Source organism: Girardinichthys multiradiatus, chromosome 9 (assembly GCF_021462225.1).
Source record: "Girardinichthys multiradiatus isolate DD_20200921_A chromosome 9, DD_fGirMul_XY1, whole genome shotgun sequence".
Classification (NCBI taxonomy): Eukaryota; Metazoa; Chordata; class Actinopteri; order Cyprinodontiformes; family Goodeidae; genus Girardinichthys; species Girardinichthys multiradiatus.
This window is the reverse complement of record NC_061802.1, coordinates 36,487,587-36,509,279: the sequence shown is the minus strand read 5'-3', so window position 1 is coordinate 36,509,279 and position 21,693 is coordinate 36,487,587. Positions and strand designations below refer to the sequence as shown.

General features: G+C 40.3%; 2 protein-coding genes across 4 annotated transcripts; one reads left to right on the top strand and one right to left on the bottom strand.

Annotated features, from left to right (window-relative positions):
* The first annotated feature begins 2,713 nt into the window (after positions 1–2,713).
* Positions 2,714–9,276, top strand: slc35d1a (solute carrier family 35 member D1a). 2 transcript variants are annotated; one of them, XM_047374431.1, is made up of 12 exons: positions 2,714–3,103; positions 3,343–3,376; positions 3,500–3,586; positions 3,761–3,828; positions 3,913–3,984; positions 4,117–4,185; positions 4,408–4,510; positions 5,066–5,158; positions 5,792–5,814; positions 6,039–6,117; positions 6,198–6,280; positions 8,095–9,276. In XM_047374431.1, the coding sequence occupies exons 1-12, from the start codon at positions 2,949–2,951 to the stop codon at positions 8,198–8,200; spliced, it is 972 nt and encodes a 323-aa protein (XP_047230387.1). In that variant the 5' UTR covers positions 2,714–2,948; the 3' UTR covers positions 8,201–9,276. The 2 variants fall into 2 exon arrangements, with proteins under 2 accessions (XP_047230387.1, XP_047230386.1); XM_047374430.1 differs by having other exon boundaries at positions 2,716–3,103; positions 5,747–5,814.
* A 616-nt stretch (positions 9,277–9,892) lies between these two features.
* si:ch211-121a2.4 (transmembrane protein 205) lies at positions 9,893–19,204 on the bottom strand. 2 transcript variants are annotated; one of them, XM_047374433.1, is made up of 6 exons: positions 19,160–19,204; positions 18,697–19,044; positions 18,538–18,608; positions 15,114–15,247; positions 12,636–12,799; positions 9,893–11,859 (listed from the first exon to the last, which is right to left on the bottom strand). In XM_047374433.1, the coding sequence occupies exons 2-6, from the start codon at positions 18,808–18,810 to the stop codon at positions 11,557–11,559; spliced, it is 786 nt and encodes a 261-aa protein (XP_047230389.1). In that variant the 5' UTR covers positions 18,811–19,044; positions 19,160–19,204; the 3' UTR covers positions 9,893–11,556. The 2 variants fall into 2 exon arrangements, with proteins under 2 accessions (XP_047230389.1, XP_047230390.1); XM_047374434.1 differs by having other exon boundaries at positions 15,114–15,244; positions 18,697–19,166.
* Between the last annotated feature and the right edge of the window lie 2,489 nt (positions 19,205–21,693).

The following is a 21,693-nucleotide window of genomic DNA, read 5'->3' as shown; positions in this document are numbered from 1 at the left end:
GTGGCTTTCAGCTCTTCTGAATTGTTGGGTCTGATGCATTGCATCTTCCTCTTCACAATACCCCTTAGATTTTTAAGGTCAGATGAGTTTGCTGGCCAATTAAGAATAAGGATACCATGGTCCTTAAACTAGGTACTGGTAGCTTTGGCACTGTGTGAATGAAATCTTTATCTCCATAAAGTTGGTCAGCAGCAGGAAGCATGAAGTGCTCTAAAACTTCCTGGTAGACAGCTGCGTTGATCTTGGACCTCAGAAAACACAGTGGACCAACACCAGCAGATGACATGGCACCCCAAACCATCACTGACTGTGGAAACTTTACACTGGACCTCAGGAAACATGGATTATGTGCCTCTCCTCTTCCTCCAGACTCTGGGACCTTGATTTCCAAAGAAAATGCTAATTTTTTTCCATCAGAGAACATAACTTTGTGCAGCGCAAAAAATTTGACTTATTGGCTGTTTCATGCATCCATTAAAAATATAAGAAATAAAGGGAAAATTTAGTCATTCTAACAGCCTTGTAACATTTCTTTACCCCGTGGAAGTATATTTACAGCAGCCCTAAAAATATCTGTCACATTATACATATTTGCTATTCATGTACAAAAGCTTTTAAAGGATTTCTGAAGTTCTTTGACAGCAAATGTAGTTTGTATCTGCAAAATTCATTGTCATTAACCTCAAATGTCTCTGTGGTCTTCATCTTTTTCTCCTTCTTGGCAGCTCTATTTTGAACACCTTTTATCAAATAAATTTCCCAGTGAAAAGTTTACTATCCTCAGCTCTGTCTTCTGTCTCTTTACCTCTGTGTTTACCAGTGCCACTGTCTCAAAGCCACATAATAGCATGTAAACTGTAAACCTTCCCTTTCATTGACCACCATCTCCATCCACCCCACTCTCTCCTGCTGAGCACTGCCTGTTGCATTGTATGGTTGACCTCGGATAGTTAAACTCATCCACCTTCAAATTCTGTACGGCGTGCATCTTTGTTGTGCCACCCGTCTCCCTCCTAATCACACAAATATGATTTGCTCTTTTCTCCGGAGGATTCCTCCAGGCTCTCTCCCAGCTGTGCTCTACATTCCTCACAGATCACTGTAGTCTGCAGACATCGTAGTCAACTGGGACTCATGGCAGACCTAACTTCTCCAGTGGTCCATCACAACTCTTATCAAAAAGAGTCTCAAAGGTGATCGCCGATCTAATTCCACCTTGAACCCATCCCTTATCACCTCCCTGTCCTTGTGCTTGTCCTACACCACCTTTACATAGGTGAATCATCAGTGGCAGTGTTTGATACAGGTAATACGGCGTTCTGCCCAGGTCGGCACAGCCTGCGATTGGAAGGTGGTGTCCTGCATGGGTTTTCTACGGCTTATTTGCATATCTAGTCGACAGGAATGACAGTGGCCCCTTGTATCATGGATATTGTATCCAATGTAAGAAATTATTGCTGTACCATACAGGTGCTAAAGTTTCAGTCCAACTCACAATTTAGGATTTAGTAATAAAAGAAAAAAATGTTTTTCTCTAGTTCAAAATCTTAAATACTTTGGCTCAATCCCATTACACCCCTTACTACTCACCCTTAGTCTTAGAGTATATGTTTCTAAGGCATGTTGGGACAGTAGGTTTGAAGACTTTTCTGGGGCCGAATTGGAAACAAAGGGTTAGAAACTGACAAATCTAAGTATTTCAAACATATTTTAATGACACAAAACCACTGTAATGTGTCATTTTAAGGTTAATTGTTACTCATTCTAGAAAAAAAGTGAAGATCAAATACTTCCTCAAAGTATCCATCCATCCATCCATTGTCTATCTATGTTTTCTTGTAGTGTCTATTTCTAGTGGTCCTTGGGCAAGGGGGCACACTTTGGTCATCATTCAATCATAGATGTGTAGTTTAATAGATATTGCTTTTCTAATAAAGCATTAATTTTTGTCATATTTCACTGTATATGTGGTACACTTGTGATCAGCATGGTGTGCTATTCGTGCCAGACCAAACAACACAACCCCTCTGGCTGACTTGATGGTAAAACCCCGGTTGGCGAACGGGATGCAATCCCACAGCAGTGTGTGACCGTGCTGGTAGTCAGTATGAGAAAGAGGTGTCATGCCTGTTGTTATGCACAGTTATTTGTGAAATTAATGTACCTGTTAAGGTACCTGTTTGTTAAATTAATTAACTGATGACATATCTTTAATCAACCAACCCAATAAACAAAACTCCTGGATCATTTTTCAAGACACAACGAGGGAATTCAATTTAACACAAAAATAACTTTTGAGGACCCAGGCGGGAGGTTTCAGACTCACACCGGAAGTTGTAAAACGTCGACGCCCTGTCCCAATACCCACACTACACCCTACGCCCCTCTATGAAGTGTTTACTTTGTACAAGTGCATGTAAGGGTTGAAGTGCGCAGGTTACAAGCGTGCAAAATTGGGACAGTAGGGGTTACGTCATCGACTTGCACCTCTGCACCGTAACTGCAACATCAAAAAGGGCGGGAACCAGCGCTGTTTTCACAGTCTTGCTGCTAAAAAATCTATTTAAAACTGCAACAAGCAATTGTTTTGAGGAGAAGAAAGTGCAGGAAGCGAAGGAGGCTAATACACCACTCTCGCCACGCCAGTGTTTGGTGGCTGATTACGTTGACGGTTGTGATTGGTTTTTGCTCAGAACGTCATCTGCAGCAGTGAATTGTGGGTAATATACTTCGGCGAAGATGCGGGCTTCGCCGAAGTGAGGATTGAGGGCACAAAGGGTGCGGGGCGGGGCTAAGGACCACTCTGGGACACAGCACGCGAACCCGTCAACGGGAACGCGCAATTTCAGGGACACAAGGGTGGAAGTATTGGGACAGGGCCCTGTGTTGTGCGCACGCGCACCATCTGCGCGTGTCTGAGATGGAGCGGGTGTGCTCCTGAGGTGGTGATGATGGCAACAGGGGAGCGCAGAGAGAATGAGAAGTTGTCGGTAATGGCGGATAAATCTTCCACACTGTACGTGAAGCTGTTTGCCGCCGTGTTTTACGGTCTCAGTTCGTTCCTCATCGTCGTGGTGAACAAAAGCGTCCTCACTAACTACAGGTAACTGCCTCCCCAGCGCCACAGCGGGGCTACTGCGGGGCTGCCAAGCTAGCCGTACCGGCTGGGAGGTTGTGGTGCCTGGTGCAGCGAGGCAGCCCCGCCGTGATCATTGGCTCCACTGTCCGCTAGCGAGGTTCACTGACGCATACAGAGGGTTAACGTTTTGCTTTATTTATAAGTCGTTTATAGCTTTTGCTTGTTTTGTACATGTTGGCTAACGTTGCTTTTAAATTCTCCAGGTTTCCCTCATCAATATGCGTGGGAATAGGACAAGTAAGTTCAGTGTTTCCATGCTTTTTTACATTTTTTTGTTGTTGTTGCAAGCGGGTCACACAATGGTCATTAAAGCAGGCAAATAGAGCTTAAGTGATTTCCTCTGGTGTGTCTCTGGTGCAGATGTTCGCCACAGTAATTGTGCTGTGGGTGGGCAAGGCTGCGAGGGTGATCACCTTCCCAGATTTGGATGAAAGTATACCTCACAAGGTAGGACATACAAATAGTTAACTTTGTAGTCTAAAAAAAATTACAAATTGACATCTTTCTTTTTGAGAAATGTGACCCCTTAACTTCTCTGACTATATATTTATATAGTTTGCATTTGACTTTTTTCTTTACCCTCAAGAATAAGTGTGTGAAGTAAAATCCTTGTCTTCCCAGACATTTCCTCTACCTCTCCTGTATGTGGGAAATCAAATCACTGGTCTTTTTGGTACCAAAAGGCTCAAGTAAGTGTTGATCCGTGCAATAATTTGACAGAATAACGTGACTCGGGGGGTCATTCTCTTGCACCTTATGTCCTCTGTCACCAGTCTGCCGATGTTTACAGTCCTCAGGAGATTCTCCATCCTATTCACGATGCTGGCTGAGGGATTTCTGCTTAGGTAAGATTACTTATGACAACATAACAGACTTTCTCAATTACTCACTAGTTTAGATGTTGAATGTACCGCAAAATTTCAGCTGCAAAATTATTTGCAGTCCGATTGAGTTTCGTTATAATTGACTCGTGGCAGGAAGAAGTTCTCCAGGCCTGTTCAGCTGACAGTGTTTACAATGATGCTTGGGGCGTTCATAGCCGCAAGGTAAGCTCTACTGTTTCCAGGTGTCCTGGCTTTTAGCCGCACATGAATTGCCTTCACTTCAAAGCGTGTCTTTGTCTTGATATATGTTCGCCACAGGGTTGGTGTGAACTTTGGGGTCACTGCTGTGCATCTACAGTTAAAGATGCCGAAAGTTAAACTGTAAAGGACAAAACGTAATAATCTTTCATTTATATGCCTTTTTCAACTATCTTGTGTTTATAGTGCCGACTTATCCTTTGACCTGCAAGGCTATGTCTTCATTCTGATGAATGACGTTCTAACTGCAGCCAATGGAGCCTACGTAAAGCAAAAATTGGATGCAAAGGTATGTGGCAGTACCAGCCCGATGAATGGTGGCCGTTGTTGGGATAGAATCCTGATTGGCATTGAGGTCCGGTTAACTGTAGAGATTTAGAAGTTTCCTTTAAGGATTTCAAGCTGCAGTAGTTTAAGTGAGCAGTTATTTGACCCCTAACAAAGTTGATTTAACAGCATTGAAATGTGTTTTTGTTGAGAAGATACCTTCAAAGTGCACTTAAATACCCTCTCTTGTACCTATTGGATTAATGATCCTTTCTTAAAGCAGGAACAGGTTTTAGCTTGTTTCATTTCTTTTTTGTCACAAGAGCAGCTAGCTCAACTCTCACATTACAGCAGGATCCAGATTTAGCCTGTGATGTCTAGAGTACACCGGCGTCTGCTTGTGCAAAGCAAGACTGGCATCTTAGTAAAACGAGGGAGCTAAAGATTGTAGACAGAGGAGGACAAATGTGTAGTAGCGGTTCAGCGTCTTGGCATTGCATGACATCAGTACTCTGTCTGTAAAACTGGTGAATAATGCCCCCTGTTCTCACTCTGCTGATTTTTTTCCCCCCTACAGGAGTTAGGGAAATATGGATTATTATACTATAATGCATTATTTATGATCCTGCCCACTCTTCTGTTGGCTGAAGTGACAGGAGACATGCAAAAGGTAAGCGGTTTGACTTTTCTGTTTGTTTTTTGGTCATTTGAAATAAAACCTTGGATTTATCCCTGGTGACTCCATATTATCTTTTAGACAAAGTTTCACTTACTTGAGGACATAAGCATTGTGTCCATCACTTCAGTGTCTTAAACTGAATGCTGTAAATATGAGCTGTCCCTTGTGCATTTTTTTTTTTTTTTTTGGTAAGTCTTGGCAGGGGCCCTCTGGTCTGCCCAGCTGGGCCCCAGCAGCCTGAGAAGCACAAAGATGCCATTATGCACCTAGCAGAGTTATTATTGCACCGCCTGCAGCAGCTCTGGACCGAATAACCCCAGTAGAGATACAGTTAACTACCTTGTTAAAGTTGATGGAATATTAGTGCTGGACTTGCATGTTTTTGTCAGGAAATTTGAAAACTTTCAATGCTCAGGTGACTTACGCCGTTTTGTTTGCTTCAAATAAAACCTGACCTTGACACACCCAAAATCAGTGACTCAATGATTCCTACTTGCTGTGACCTATCTAGATCTGCTTCCCCTCTTTATTTATCTTTATCATGCCATGCTCTTCCTAAAGCTTTGTTTCTGATCACAGGCAGCAGACTTTGATGGCTGGTCTGATGTGTTTTTCCTCTTGCAGTTTGTCCTCTCCTGTGTCATGGGGTAAGATCTTTGCACGCATACATCTGCACGTCACGGCATCTGGATTGCACTAAGGGAGTGTGGTTTTATGAGTGATGAAATCTAGATGCCAATCCTGCTTGATTTAATGTGAATCAGAATGGCCCAGTCACCAATATGTTGCTTCAGTGCTGCACAATCTGTATTTGTGCTGGAACAAGTGTCAACTTGTATGTGATGAGCAACATTTTCCCCTTCATTTCTAGGTTTATTCTTATGTATTCCACTGTACTATGCACACAGTACAACTCCGCATTAACGACTACTATCGTGGGATGCATTAAGGTGAGCGGCAGTGTTTCTCTAAAGTTACAGATAAATGCATTCTGACACCAAACGCATGTATTTATTGATGAACTCTGCAGAATGTCCTGGTGACGTACATTGGGATGGTGTTCAGTGGAGACTACATTTTCTCTTGGACTAACTTCCTAGGGTTGAACATCAGGTAAGACCAATTAAGGCTCTTTGTCGTTGCATGTGCTTGTTTTTTGGTTTTCCTTGACCAAAATGTGTAAGTAGAGCGGATGCTAGATGTTAGGGACTCTAAATGCAACAATTTGAAGAGAAAATAGAAGGCGAACTTTATGGTACAGCATTTATATGTGTTATTATTGTTGAATGGGCCTGTTGGCAGCCGGGCTGTGTTATGACCATGTGCTTCACTGTTGTGGATTTCTCGATGGTCAAATCTATTAGATGGGTATGATTATTATCATCATTATTATTATTGGGTCAATACTGAGTTTAATGATAACACAACTTTATGAGCAAAATCTGAACTGTAACATTAGTAGTTGTGGATTAGAGTGCGTAGATAAAGCATTAGGACTCCTTGAACATTTTCATATTTTGATATCCTATAACAACAAATATCAGTGTATTTGAATGGAAGTTTATGTGATAGACCAACACGACGTATGGTTTTGTGAAGTAGGCTCAAATGAACAATGCATGCAATGCATTTGTATTTAGACTCTCTGAGTCAACACTTTGTTGAACCATATTTGGTTGCAATAACAAATGCAAGTTTTTTGGGGTATTTTTCTAATAACTTTGCACATGCAGACATTAAAAGTTTTGCCATTCCTCTGTAGTATAACTCAAAGCCAGTGAGATTGGGTGGATGGCGACAGATTATCAGTTGGATTTAGGTCTGGACTTTGACTAGGCCATTCTAAAACATGAATATGTCTTGATCAAAACCATTACATTTTAACTTTGGCTGTAGCGAGCCCCAGACTCAGTCTTTTGCAGACTACTGTAAACAGGTTTTCTTCCAGGATTGTCTTGTATTTAGCTCTATCTAAATACCTATGAACTCCAACCACCTTCCCTGCTGGTGCCAAAGAAAAGTTTTCCCACAGCATAAAGCTGGCAGCACCTTGTTTCACCATGGGGTTAATTTTATTAATGGTAATATGCAGCTTCGATCAAAAACAGACCTTTGCATGTATGCTGGAAAAGGTAAGTTTGGTCTCATTTCATCAGACCTTTTTCCAAATGTTCCAAACTGTAACACACCTCCTTATAGCTTTCATTAAACACTGACTTTGTTCATTTGTAGATTGCACAACAACCAAGCGCTGGATCCGAGCAGCTCCTCCAGAGTTACCATCTATCTTTGGGCTGCTTCTATGTATAATGTATAATATCTATGTATAATATATCCTTGCCCTGCCTGTCGGCCTGTTTAGTTGAATGGCCATGTCTTGGAAGGTGTGCAGTTGTGTACCCTACTTTACCCTTGAATGACGGATTGAATAGTGTGCCTTGTGAGGTGTCCAAGGCTTTGGATGTTGTTTTAACTCATTTGGACAGTTCTGAAGGCAATTATTTGTTATTATATGGGTTTTATTTAGGGGTATCAGAATACAAATGCTCACCAAAATTTTCTAATTTTTATTTCTATTTTGTATCTTTTCCTACAGTTCACAATTATGCACTTCTTTGTGTTGGTATATTACATAAATGTGGAAAAGTTCAGGGGGTATGAATACTTTTGCACAGCTCCTTAGTGAATGCAAAATCATTTCCATCTCTCCTTGCTTCACTATATATGTTTCCAGATTTGTAAATATAAAATACTATTAAAATCTACTATGAATATTTTGTTAAAATTCCAGATTTATATTTTTGGAAAACAAAAAGACATAAAGAAAGAAGAGCCATCTTTAGAGGCCCATCATCCCTAAACTTAGACTTTTAAAGCCATGTTGTGTTTTGTGTACCAGCTTAATTAACTGTCTGTATTGTTTGCAGTATTGCTGGCAGCTTGGTGTACTCGTACATCACCCTCACAGAGGAGCAGTCCAACACACCCAGCGACAGCACCAAGCTCGAGATCAAGGGGAAGGTAGTTGTGTGACAGACACTGGATTTGGTCCTTTTAATGCCGGTGAATGGAAAAACTCTATTTCTAGTGCTCCTTTTATTTATGGAGTGCCCCAAGAGGCAGAATAATGGATGTCTCGGAAATGATGCTCCATAAACGTTTCGTAGTGTGTCTTAATGGAAAAGAAGCTGCACCATCATCCCCACCCCTCATGCTGCTGCCATGATTACAAAATCCTCCAGAGGGATCGCTGCAGGATTTTTTGATGATGTTTTATGTCTTATAATACTGTAACTGGGAGTATTAAGAACAAGGGAACAATATTTATATTCAGTAATTTTCAGTTTTTTAGATGGAAACTTTATATTTCAGGGTTTGAACATTTTAGAGTTCAATCTTGGGATGATGTATTATCATCTGTTGAAAGCATGAGTGTACTGATGCATCACTGGGATAAAAGTCATGGTTATCTGAAAGGCACCGTTTCATTTTAAAGCCTTTTCTGTTGTGCTGTTTACAAGGCATGTGACCTTTGATGCCCTCTGAGAACCATGAAATGCACTGACGACGTCTATCCCTCAGTCTTCAGCCTTTAACGTTTTGCAGTTTTTTGGGAGATGCTGCTGTAAACCTGTTCCAGGCTTTATGGCAGTGATGTGGGGAGATGAAAAGACTGTATCTTTATCAATATTACAGAGTTCTGTTTTTTGTGGACTCTTAAATCCTGCAACTGGTTCTGTCGATGAAGAATTGACAAAACCTAGTATGGTTTTGTTTGCATTGTTTTTTAATTTTTTTACACAGTTGCACTTTTAACATGGGTACCTCTTACAAAGCAGTAAAAACAAATTCTCACCTGGTGTTACATTTGATTGGTGAAACTTAGAGATTATTGCACGATCTTGGAATTCAAGTTTCTTAGGGCTTTTAAGTATTACAAGTGGATCTGTTTTATATTTATTCCCGTTTTTAGTCCTTTTCTCTCTGCATTGAATGATAATGAATCATTGATGATTTGTAGCTGGAAAAATTGTATTTTTACATTGAAAAAGAACCTAGGCATTTTACTTTTTTCATTTTCTTTCAATAAAACTTTTTTATGAAGCTCATTATTTTGAGGGTCTTTACTGCCAGTTTGTCCACAATCATGAATAAGATTTATTTTTATGTTTTAAACAGTTTAATCTGCTGCTATGTGATTTAGTGACGTAGGCAAGAAAAACACAGCACAAAGGTATTAATGCAGTTCAGCCAGCTGACCAGCAGTGGGGGACTTTGCTCCATACAGCCAGAGAAAACACTTGCTGTGATGCCCTGTTAAAAGCTGAAGGAGTAGTATGATGAAACAAGTTTGCATGCCTGTTCTAAAGCACCGGCTCCCAAAACTTTCAGCCTGTGACCCCCAAAATAACAGTGCCAGAGACTGGCAACCCCCTAAAAATATATTACACTATATTTATAAAATATAGTGTAATATATTTTACATTTATTTCATGATAAATTAATTTATTTAATTTGGCCCTTTTGGCTGTCTGCGGTCACATCACAATGATACTGAAAATCATCTCGTGACCCCCCCACCCTGTTCTGAAGCATTCTTATTCTGTCTGGTCTGTTAATTTAGATAGAAAACCCATAACCAGCAGAAAAATGTCAAAAAAATAATTCTTCTTGTCCTTTCCCCCAAAACGTCAAACATTACTATTACAGATTATGAAGCAGAAATCTTATTTTAAAAAGTTTTTAATGAAAAAAAAAGATTATGTTTTAAGAATTTGCTGATAAAAATCCCACAGCATCACCAGATGTGCACTGCAGACATGTAGCATAAACAAGCAAAACATATTTTCAACCATAACCCTATGACCTTCATCTTATCTTTACAACACAGATATAAATATTAACAATTGAATGTATAATTACATGTCTACATAATATAAACTAGTCAAGTTTGCATATGAGACATATGAATTAAAACAGCTACCAAATAACATTGCATTGGTTTTGCCAGTAATGTGCATATTTAAACACGTTCACCATTCCAGGCCAAATTTCAGTGTCTACTTGGCTACAAATATCCCAGGACAGGGTTTCTGTTTGTGGTACTTCTCCTCACATTCAGTAGATGTGCATCCAAGGCAGGCACAAACCAGGGTAGGAAAAAAACTCAAAGCGGACAGGGATGAGAGCATTTGAAATATTTTAAAAAACTACCTGAAAGATCTGAAAAAGCAGACAGGCACAGATCCTCTCTTCACAATCCATCCAGGTTGCTCCTATCACAGATAGGACAAATAACCATGCAAACACATATTCATACCTAAGGACAATTTAGAGAAACCAATTAACCCAACAATCATGTTTTTGGACAGAGGGAGGAAGCTTGAGTACCCGGGGAGTACAGCCTCCATGCATAAAGACCCCCGGCTGGGATTCCGAACCCAGGACCTTCTTGCTGCAAGGCAACAGTGCAACCAACTGCGCCCCCATGCAGCCCTCTCGTCACAATATAAAGCACAAATAAAAACAGTACGAACATGTTACGTTGGAAAACATCCCACCAGCCAATACAGCCTATGAAAACAATACGTTGGCACCTGTTGATGTGTAACTTCCGTTTACCAGATAACAATTTAACACAAACACACCAACATGCAACAATCTGTTAAATAAACCAAACAAAACTAAAATCCTTCACCTGTATGTACAAAAGATGCTTTCCATAAAAAAAAAATGTACATGTAACTTCTACAACAGTACAGGTTTATTCTGGAGAGGCTTGCTGTCTGTTAGTGTTTGTCCCAGTCTTTCTCCTGCTACAAGCAGCCAGGAGAGCTAAAGATAGTACATCCTTCAACTCTAAAACGTAAAAGGCAAGAAAGCAAGCCAGAAAAACCTGCAAAACACTAACAGACAAAACTCCACCCAAACAGGGAGAGCAGGAACCACGCAGAAGGACTTCCTTCAGTAAAGGTTCTGGTGTGTAGGTATATTAAAAAAATGGTATAATCTACATTAAGCCAACCACACCTACACCATCTCAAATTTACAATAATGCATAAAAAAACATTCAAACCATTTCAGCTAATGGCAGGATACTATATTACATAGGTAAAGGTAAATCAAGAGAAATTTCAAGCAGCTGTCAGCCAAACTAGGTGAAAGGTGAGGCACTTCAGTCACTGATTCATCTCTGCATAACCCTCAGGCAAGACACGAGGTGTTACTGTCCCTGAATGCGGCTGGTTCCTTTCATTACTTGTAAAAACCCGAGGAAACAGAGAGAAAGACATTAGGAATAAAATATATCCACTGCTGCCAACGGACACGGATGAAATCGCACAGTTGTGTTGGAGTAGAGATTGGAGTCCAGCTGCTGTGTGTCAGCTCTACAGCTTGACAAGGTTCTCAGCCATGTACGAGAGACTGTAAAAGTTGCAACCTATGCAGCAGAGGTTACACAGAGAGGACAGCAGTCTGTACAGCCACAGGCGTCTGCTGAGGTGTCTGTATTTCACATCCAACTCACAAAGCTTGGCGTACGCTTCACGGTTGGAGGACAGACCAATATCCTGACCCAGTCCACACGTCTGCTCGATGAGATGCATGTCCGCCATTATCTCCGATGTCATTTGGCCAAACCACTGAGCGTTGACCGCTGCAACCGTCACTGACACAAAGAAGATGAAGATCTGAAGACAAAAAGCCAGTTGGATTTATGAGGAAAGGTAATGCAAGGAAAGGAGACAAGGAGATACAGCGCCTCGGAAAAATATTCACACCAACTTTGTTTTTTCTAATAGTTAATTAATAATCTTAGATACCTATGGTAACTCTGAAGGAGCTGCTCAAGTAGAAGAATTTGTCAACATGACAACTATTTGCTGTGAACTCTACAAATCTGGGTTTTATGGAATACTGGCAAGAAGGAAGTCATTTTATCTATACTGCACTTTTTACAGGTCAAAAACCCCAATGTGCTTTTCAATAAAAACAAGCATAAAAACACAGAAAATAAAACATAAAAGGAAAGATAAAACAGCATTAAAAGGAGATTATACAGGATAAAACTAGTTAAAAGTCAGTCTGAATAAATGAGTCTTTAGCTGCTTCTTAAAAGAATCAAGACAGGGCAAAGATGGGGGCAACACATTTCACAACCTGGAGACCACAGCTCTAAAGGATTTATCCCCTCTGGTCTTCAAATGTGATGAATTTAGCTAAATGCAGGACAATCCTAGGAGAAAACCAGACGCTGGAAAAGACTTGAGACTGGAGTGGAGGTTCACCTTCCAGCAGGACAACAACGCTAACCATATAGCCAGAAATACCATGGAATGGTTTAGATCACATCATATTCACGAATTAGAATAGACTAGTCAAATCCTTGGGAAATACAGCACGGTTCGTGTTTGTTTGGGACAAAGTGAAAAGGTTCAATGAATATCACCAAAAACACCCACCATACCTGAAATGATTCCCTGTCGTCCAGGATGTCTCTGGGATGATACACGGCGTAGATTGTGAGGTTACAGAAGGCACAGGCTGAACCCAGGTGGAGGTAGAATGGAACAAGGCGGCTCTGAATAAAGCCATACGTGTGTCTGTTCAAGTTGTGGTCCATTATAAAGCCTGGGCAGAAATCACAGTAACACATTACAACCACGAAGAAGATCATGATGTTTTGTCTCCTAAAGAAAATATATCCCTCATGCACTGGAGGTTCCTTTCGTTGTTTTTCTTGTTGACCTACTTGCGAATTTTTCACAACTTATGCTGCGTTCTATTTACCTGGGATGTCGGAGTTTACGTCATCTCTGAGTTGTAGTGTTTTTGTTTCCTGCTTGTTTTTGTTCGTATTGCTAGCAACTGTAACAGCAGTCTTACAACAATAACAATAAACACTGTTGTACACGGCATTTCGTGCATATAAACAGCATTGAAACATTTGGCTTTATAAACAATGAAAAGTAGTAAGTTCACGACTGACTAAATGTTTCATAAATAAAGAACTGCTAAAAACTGTAAGAAAGTAACCAAGCATCAAGTTTATGGTTTACAACGAAACTTTAACATTTTACTGCTTAATTTATTCTTATGAACCTTCTTCTTTCTGAGTCAGGATCACAATTTAATCTACATTTTAAGAATGTGGCATATCACAAGTTAATGAAAAAATGCCAATTTATTTCAGTTTTTTTTATTTATATGAGCCCAACAACGCTCCTTTTTTCTTCTATTTCTTGTGGAGGCGCATCAGATTTTATTTGATCATGTAGCCATTTCTTTTTAAATAAAATGACTGCAGTTTCTTCACACACACTTGTGGATCACACAGCGGTGACCGAGGCCGCATCACAAGGTGGAAAGTCACAAGATAGTTTTCACAATATGCCTATTGCTAAAAGAAACAGAACCAAGTACATTAAGCCACCCAATCCTCTTTGCACCGGTCCCTCACGGTTCCCCCTGCAGGTGGTGGGCCCACTGGGGGATGGCCTTGCGTCTCTTGTTCGGGCTTAGCCCGGCCGGGTCCTGCGAGGAGCAACCCGGCCACCAGGCGCTCTCCGACGAGTCCCGACCCCAGGCCTGGCTCCAGGGTAGGACCCCGGCTCCGCCGTACCGGGCGACGTCACGTACCTCGATATTTTGTTCTTCATGAGGGATTCTTGAACCACTTTTGTCTGACCCATCACCTAGAGCTTGTTTGCCATGGAAGACCCTACCAGGGGCATTTAGGCCCCAGACAACATAGCCTCTAGGATCCGTTGAGCACTCAAACCCCTCCACCACGTTAAGGTGGTGGTTCAAGGAGGGGGGGCTCGGAGTAGAGCCGCTGCTCCTCCACATCGAGAGGAGCCAGTTGAGGTGGCTCGGGCATCTATACCGGATGCCTCCTGGATGCCTTCCTGGGGAGGTGTTCCAGGCACGTCCCACCGGAAGGAGGCCCAGGGGACGGCCCAGGACACGCTGGAGGGACTATGTCTCTCTGCTGGCCTGGGAACGCCTTGGGCTCCCCCTGGAGGAACTGCAGGAGGTGTCTGGGGAGAGGGACGTCTGGGCGTCTCTGTTGAGTCTGCTGCCCCTGCGACCCGGTCCCGGATAAGCGGAAGACGACGAGTACGAGTACCAAGTACATTAGAACCGCAGCTGATCCCATTGACAACTGTGCTTACACTACGAGTTTGCCTGCTAAACTATCAATAGCCATGAAAAAAAAAAAAATGACAATAGCTTAAGTATGGAGGTCAAACTCTAGTCCTCGAGGGCCAGCGTCCTGCAACTTTTAGACGAGTCTCTGCTTCAACACACCTGAATTAAATAATTAGGTAATTAGCAGGACTCTGAAGAACTTGACTGCATACTGAGGTAGAAATTTAGCCATTTCATTCAGGTGTGTTGGACCAGCGACACATCTAAACGTTGCAGGACATCGGCGCTCGAGGAACGGAGCTTGACGGGTTCACCTTCTAGTTTTTATTGGAAACTTTACATTATTATTTATTTTTTGATTTGATGTGTTATAGGCAAACTCAAACACCTGAAATGCCGGGGGGTTCTCACCATCGGTGCTGGGGCTATTTTTGACCCATCGATGTCTCAATGGGTGAATGAACAGGTTTAGCAAAAACGGATAAAACCGATGACATTCTGCACGACATACCTGTAAACTACACATCTACAGAAATGATGAATAAAATACTGAATAAAAATCAAATTATACATATATTTGAGGGGAAAAATGTATTGCACCATTAAGTATATAAATATATATACATAAAGAAATGAACTAACTTTAGGAACATGCAAGAAGCTGAATAAACGGCTCACAAGAGGTTGTGATAGTCTGATAAGACAGTTCCTCTCAGAGCCTTTGCTGTTATCCTGAAAACAGTTAAATCTGTTTCCCCTTGATTTAAGTCTCTGGTTTGTGTGTGGTACCTACTTGAAATAAAAGTGACCCAGATTTGCATCCCCCAGTAGGTGGAGAGCAGCAGCAGCTGCAGCAGCTTCACGGTGTAGGTTGGCTCCTGGTCAGTAGCCATGCTGTTCTCCAGACCTTCTCTCCTCTCTGGTCTGCTTTAAATAACAAAACCACACCGTCCAGATAAACAGGTAACGTCTTATGCCCCAATCGTACCCTTTTTTTGTCATAAAGGTACTAGATATAGCATACCAAAGACTCAACAAACCTTTTAGAATAATGTTACTCAAAAGGTTGTTGATATATTCAAGTACCGTATTTTCCGCACTATAAGGCGCACCGGATTATAAGGCGCATAGAATAGAAGCTACTGCAGTCAAACGTTTGACTGGGGTTGCGTTATGCATCCACTAGATGGAGCTGTGCTAAAGAGAATGTCAACAAAATAGTCAGATAAGTCAGTCAAACTTTATTAATACACTACAAACCAGCGTTCTGATAACTCCATTCACTCTCATGGTAAGGTCTCCTCTACATAAAAATCTATTGAATAGAGCCAACCGCACGTTAGGAATGCATTGGAGTCTATGAAGATGAAGTTGAAATCAAACGTTAGTTAAAACGTGAAAGGGAACTTTTCCCTGATTCAGTAAACACGTAAAAGAAACAGTTTGATGCACTAAATCAAACGTTAGTACTGTTAACCTTTCCTGTTTCTGTCCCCTGACCGTAGTCTGATGACACAGGGGAGACGCTTTCTCCAGGGCCGAAGTTACTAGTTTCCTCGGGGTTAACTCCCTCACTCATACGTTGCTGAGTTGAGCATGAAGAAACAGCATCAAAACACTGAGTTGTTGACGAGATTCGGGGTTCTTTTTAATGACTTTGCAGCACGTAAAAACACAGGGCTTACAGACTCATACACCGCTGCTCCGGTCGCCGTCTCTACCCACCCCACACACACAATAATACCGACGTCACTCCTTCACTCTTGATTCTCAGCTACAGCAGCACACAGCGCCACCTCTGTCCGGAGGAGTAATGTCAACATCTTCCATACACACACACGAAACATACACCCCACACACCGAGCTTCTAATCACATATAGTTCAGGCAATTCCTGCAACAGTACATTCAAACGTTATACACACACAAGTGGTGTTGGACTAGGAGTAAGCACAGTACAGGTGTTTACCGCTATTACTTCGGCGACGCCCCTGACTACGGTAGCCGTAATGTTGCAAGCGGTGCGGCTTTGTAGTTTACCAGTCGTACTGAAACATTTTGACAGAGCGCCGTGTACAACCAGTATGGATCAACCAATTAACCAATTGATCCATATATAAGGTGCTCCGGATTACAAGGCGCACTGTCATTTTTTGAAAAAATTAAAGGTTTTTAAGTGCGCCTTATAGTGCGGAAAATACGGTAAGTAACTAAGACTACAGACTCAATACCCCACACCTTTGGATAAGCAGGAAGAAATGCTAGGAATTTATAAAGCGACAGCTTATCTAGCTTCCTCAAGTCAATGAGACGCTTCTGCCCATGTTGATAGTGCATTAGTCCTCACCTAACCCAAACGGGTTTGGGAACTTCCGCACTGTTGTCAGGGTAACAGGCTAGCAGGGTTGACCTCACGCAATGTGTAAGACACTACAAGCTAGCCCACCAGGGGACATACAACTACACGATAAATTGAAGTCATTACATGTCTAAGTATGTGTGCCCAAAACCAACAACAGAAATGAAAGTTGCATTTATATGCCAGGAATAAATACACAAAGTAGTAACTGTCCCCAACAATGATCCATTTGGTGAAGAAGCTATCTGTCTAGCAGAGTAATAAACTCCACTAAACAGCAGTTAAAAGCTGCTTAAATTACCCACAAGTCAAAGAAACCTAGTTTCACCTAAAGCAATTAATTACTTCGGTAAAGTTTGAAAGATATTCACAGATTCGGCTTTTCCGGATCAATAACTCATCAGCGGAACATTGCCTCTAGAAAACCAACACCTCTCTGCAACCACAGCAAGGCAGTCACTGAGCTACAATCGTATTTTCCTCAAACCGAGTCTAACACCTCGCTGGGAGACTTGCATTGGCCTCTATGCAGAGCTCGCTGCTCCTCAAATGCGCAGGAACCGTCTGCAAATTGCAACACCAGAAAAATATGATGGAGAAATATTCAATAAAGTCGCCAAGGAGAGGTGTATTGTCATTAAAATCATTGTATGTGTATGTGATGTCACGTTTTTCATACTACATTTCTTGGATTGGAAATTAATACTTAAAAAAAATGGAATTTCCCAAAGACTATAGCCTAAATATTCAGTAAAATATGCATAAAATGGTCAATAACTTCACTATAGCATGTTGTCGTGCCATCAAACTCATAGCACATAGAACATCTCATCTTGAATCTTTTGAATAAACATAACATTGCCTTTATTGATGCAGACTTTCTTATACTGATAATAACTCTGTAATACAACCAAATAATATTAAACTTTTCCTTTACTACTTGCAGTGTGTCACAACCTGAGATCGGACACCATACATGAGCACACAAAAAAGTCTTACAGCTTGTTCATGCAATATGACATAAAATAAAATCACAATGAATAATAAAAATCCCAATATAAAAGAAGCCCTAACAGCTGCACACAAAATCCTGTTCACCTGAATACCATTTTCTGTCTTGTTTCTTGCATTATGATGAGGGAGACTGCAGTGGGAATTGTCTGCAGGCTCCACATCACTCCAACTTACTTGTTATATTTTCAATTAAACTATGATTTTATGTATAGTAGATTCATAATACATTTGGAATATTGTAATCTTAAGTACACTCACAAGTAGACCCACTTTTTCTGTTACTGAATGCTTAAACTTGACTTTAAATAACTTAAAATGTTCCGACTATTGTAAATTTAAGTTGACTATACCTAAACAAATTAAATGAATAACCAAAACCACTTGATGCAAATGGTTTATGTACTACCGACTTTACCAAGGTTTACAGTAGTTCCATCTACAAAGAAAAAACCATAAAGTCTACACAATATAGCATGCCCCCAAACATGCAATATTCATATTTTCATACTGTTAATCTTTGAGTTTTAACAAATTTTATTTCCCACACTCTCAAACATAAATAATTCAGTATTTGGTTACAGTCAGCAAACGTGACCTAGAGACTCTCTAGTTATTGTACAACACACAGTACGAAGGGGTGTCATCTCAATGCATTCAGTGTGTAACCATCGCTCACAGGTTTCACATTGTATCTACAGCATGGGAATAAACATGTTTATCTTTGTAAAACTTTTGATATGAAGAAAGTCATAGAGAATAAAATATTGTTAGGCACTGCAGTTAACGTATTATGGTTTATTAAGTGAAAATTGATTATATTAATCTATTAAACCTTTTTGTCTCACCCAAAGGGCAGCAATGACAGGATGGAGCAGGTTCCCATTTCCACAGAAGGAGCAGAACATATACCATGAATCTTAAAAGAAACGAAGAGTATAAAATAACCTATGATTATTATTAGTAACAAAAGAAATAAATGTTTACAAAACCTAATCTTTTATTACCTGATCCTTTGAGAATTTCTTCTGCCATATCTTGTCTGAGTGTTTTAATACACCATTTAGATGATTCAACGTGGAAGTTCCTCTGCAAGGGTCAAATGAGGCTGTGGACTCCATGAAGGCTGGCTAAAGACTTCAGTATTGTTTTTCAGTATTTTTAAAAACTGACATTTTACACCAACATTTTTTACAGCGGAACAATACAAACCTTGATAAGTCAAAATAAATGATCCTTGATTCCCGTAGACAGTACTTCAAGATGTGCCGGAATAGACTTGGCAAAGCAGACTGGGTTAACATCAAGTGACAACCTGGGACGATAACCCACACCTTCCAGAAAGATGGGACCAGCTGTGGGGTTTTTGTCATGGAGGTAAATATACACACCATTTTTGATATTGTTGATAAATAAATATTTTACAGTGTGGGATCAAACATAATGCATGTGCTTGTTTGCTTTTCATACAGACGGCCAAGATGACGGTGATGAAATTTCCCAACATTCCAAGGAACTTCCACGTTGAATCATCTAAAAAGTGTATTAAAAAACTCAGACAAGACATGGCAGAAGAAATTCTCAAAGGATCAGGTAATAAAGGCTTAGTTTTTGTAAACATTTATTTCTTTTGTAACTATCTATTTAAGCACATTTTCTTCAAGTAATAGTTGTAGTATGATTAAGATGAGGTGCTCTCTGTGTGCCATGAGTTTGTTGGCACTACAACATGCTATAGTGAAGTTATTGACCATTTTATGCATATTTTACTGAATATTTAGGCTATAGTCTTTGGGAAATTCCATTTTTTTTAAGTATTAATTTCCAATCCAAGAAATGTAGTATGAAAAACGTGACATCACATACACATACAATGATTTTAATGACAATACACCTCTCCTTGGCGACTTTATTGAATATTTCTCCATCATATTTTTCTGGTGTTGCAATTTGCAGACGGTTCCTGCGCATTTGAGGAGCAGCGAGCTCTGCATAGAGGCCAATGCAAGTCTCCCAGCGAGGTGTTAGACTCGGTTTGAGGAAAATACGATTGTAGCTCAGTGACTGCCTTGCTGTGGTTGCAGAGAGGTGTTGGTTTTCTAGAGGCAATGTTCTGCTGATGAGTTATTGATCCGGAAAAGCCGAATCTGTGAATATCTTTCTAACTTTACCGAAGTCAATTAAATACAATCTAAGTCATGTTACTTTGTGATATCAACAGAAAACAAGTGAATAATTGTTCGGTTCTCATATTAAACGTAGAGCTGAGTTTACCTGAGTTGTAAAACGTTTCTGGGTAACTTGTCGCAGTGACTTGGTTCAGTAGCAGTTCAGTCCTAAGTAGTTGTTCCTCCAGGTCAATGCACTGTCACACCGAGGGCGGAACGTCGTTCTTCTCCTTCTTCTTCTTTTGGTGTTTATTGGCGGTTGGCAAAAAAAGGTCTGCATTACCGCCACCAACTGGTATGGAGTGTGGTTCATCATTATTTAATCCCTAGAGCGCGTGTTTATATGTACAGTATATACAATATAATAAAATTCTATTAATCAGTTTTGTTTTCTTAAAAATGTTAACAATAATTTGCACATGTAGTTCCCTTGCTATGCGTTAGCTACATGAAACTTTAATCCTTTCAAATTCTCTCATATATCTTCTTTCTTGCTCATACTTCTGAAATTCCAATATGACATGCTCCCCATTAGTTGTAACATGCTCCTTTTATTTAAAAAAAAAGTTTATAATTAAGTCATGTATGTTCAAATCTTAGTCTTATTAATCTTTCCTCCATTCTGCTCCTTCTTCCAGTTTTTATTTCTCTTACTGCCTTTTTGATCGCCTAAAACCATCTTCCATTTCTTTCCCCATCCTACCATTCTTTCTTTGGTTTTTGTTTGATGATCCTTCTTGCTTCTGCTGTACTTGTATATTCTGTAAGGTTTATATGATTTTGAGTTGCCTTCTTTGCCATCCTCTCTGCCATCTCATGTCCTTTCATCCCAATATTTGCTGGTACCCATAAAAATACTATTGTTAAACCCATGTTTTGTATTTTGTATTATGTATGCAGTATTTCTAGTAAAATGTCTGGTCTGCTCTTTGAATGACTGTGTTTTAAACTCATTTATACTGAACTTGAATCTGAGCAAATCACAGTTCTCAATGGATTTGTGTCTTCTTCAACCTACTGCACTGCCAATAAAACTGCAAACCTTTCTAGGATTGACCTGCATTTAGTTCCATCCATCTTCTCATCAACTCTCACAATTTTCAGTCACACATTGAAAAAAGCAACCCCATAGCCTGATACCTTTACCACTATATTTCCCAGTGGAGATGATGTGTTCATGGTAATATTTTTAACAAAACACAACCACGTATGCCATCTTATTTGAAATAATTTGGTTTACATCTCAACAAACAACTTTTTTTTTGTAGAATAATTTAGAATTGATCAGCCCAGGTTGGACCAGTCCATATACAGGTCCTTCTCAAAAAATTAGCATATTGTGATAAAGTTTATTATTTTCTATAATGTAATGATGAAAATTTAACATTCATATATTTTAGATTCATTGCACACTAACTGAAATATTTCAGGTCTTTTATTGTCTTAATACGGATGATTTTGGCATACAGCTCATGAAAACCCAAAATTCCTATCTCACAAAATTAGCATATTTCATCCGACCAATAAAAGAAAAGTGTTTTTAATACAAAAAACATCAACCTTCAAATAATCATGTACAGTTATGCACTCAATACTTGGTCGGGAATCCTTTTGCAGAAATGACTGCTTCAATGCGGCGTGGCATGGAGGCAATCAGCCTGTGGCACTGCTGAGGTCTTATGGAGGCCCAGGATGCTTCGATAGCGGCCTTTAGCTCATCCAGAGTGTTGGGTCTTGAGTCTCTCAACGTTCTCTTCACAATATCCCACAGATTCTCTATGGGGTTCAGGTCAGGAGAGTTGGCAGGCCAATTGAGCACAGTGATACCATGGTCAG

Excerpts from the sequence above, each read along its gene's own strand:
- slc35d1a (XM_047374430.1), top strand. The coding sequence starts at position 2,949 with ATGATGGCAACAGGGGAGCGCAGAGAGAATGAGAAGTTGTCGGTAATG. Across the intron at positions 3,377-3,499 it reads TATGCGTGGGAATAGGACAA|ATGTTCGCCACAGTAATTGT; the intron begins GTAAGTTCAGTG and ends TCTCTGGTGCAG. Across the intron at positions 4,186-4,407 it reads GGGGCGTTCATAGCCGCAAG|TGCCGACTTATCCTTTGACC; the intron begins GTAAGCTCTACT and ends TTGTGTTTATAG.
- si:ch211-121a2.4 (XM_047374433.1), bottom strand. The coding sequence starts at position 18,810 with ATGGAGTCCACAGCCTCATTTGACCCTTGCAGAGGAACTTCCACGTTG. Across the intron at positions 15,248-18,537 it reads CTGTCATTGCTGCCCTTTGG|CAGACCAGAGAGGAGAGAAG; the intron begins GTGAGACAAAAA and ends TGTTATTTAAAG. Across the intron at positions 11,860-12,635 it reads ACGACAGGGAATCATTTCAG|ATCTTCATCTTCTTTGTGTC; the intron begins GTATGGTGGGTG and ends TTTTGTCTTCAG.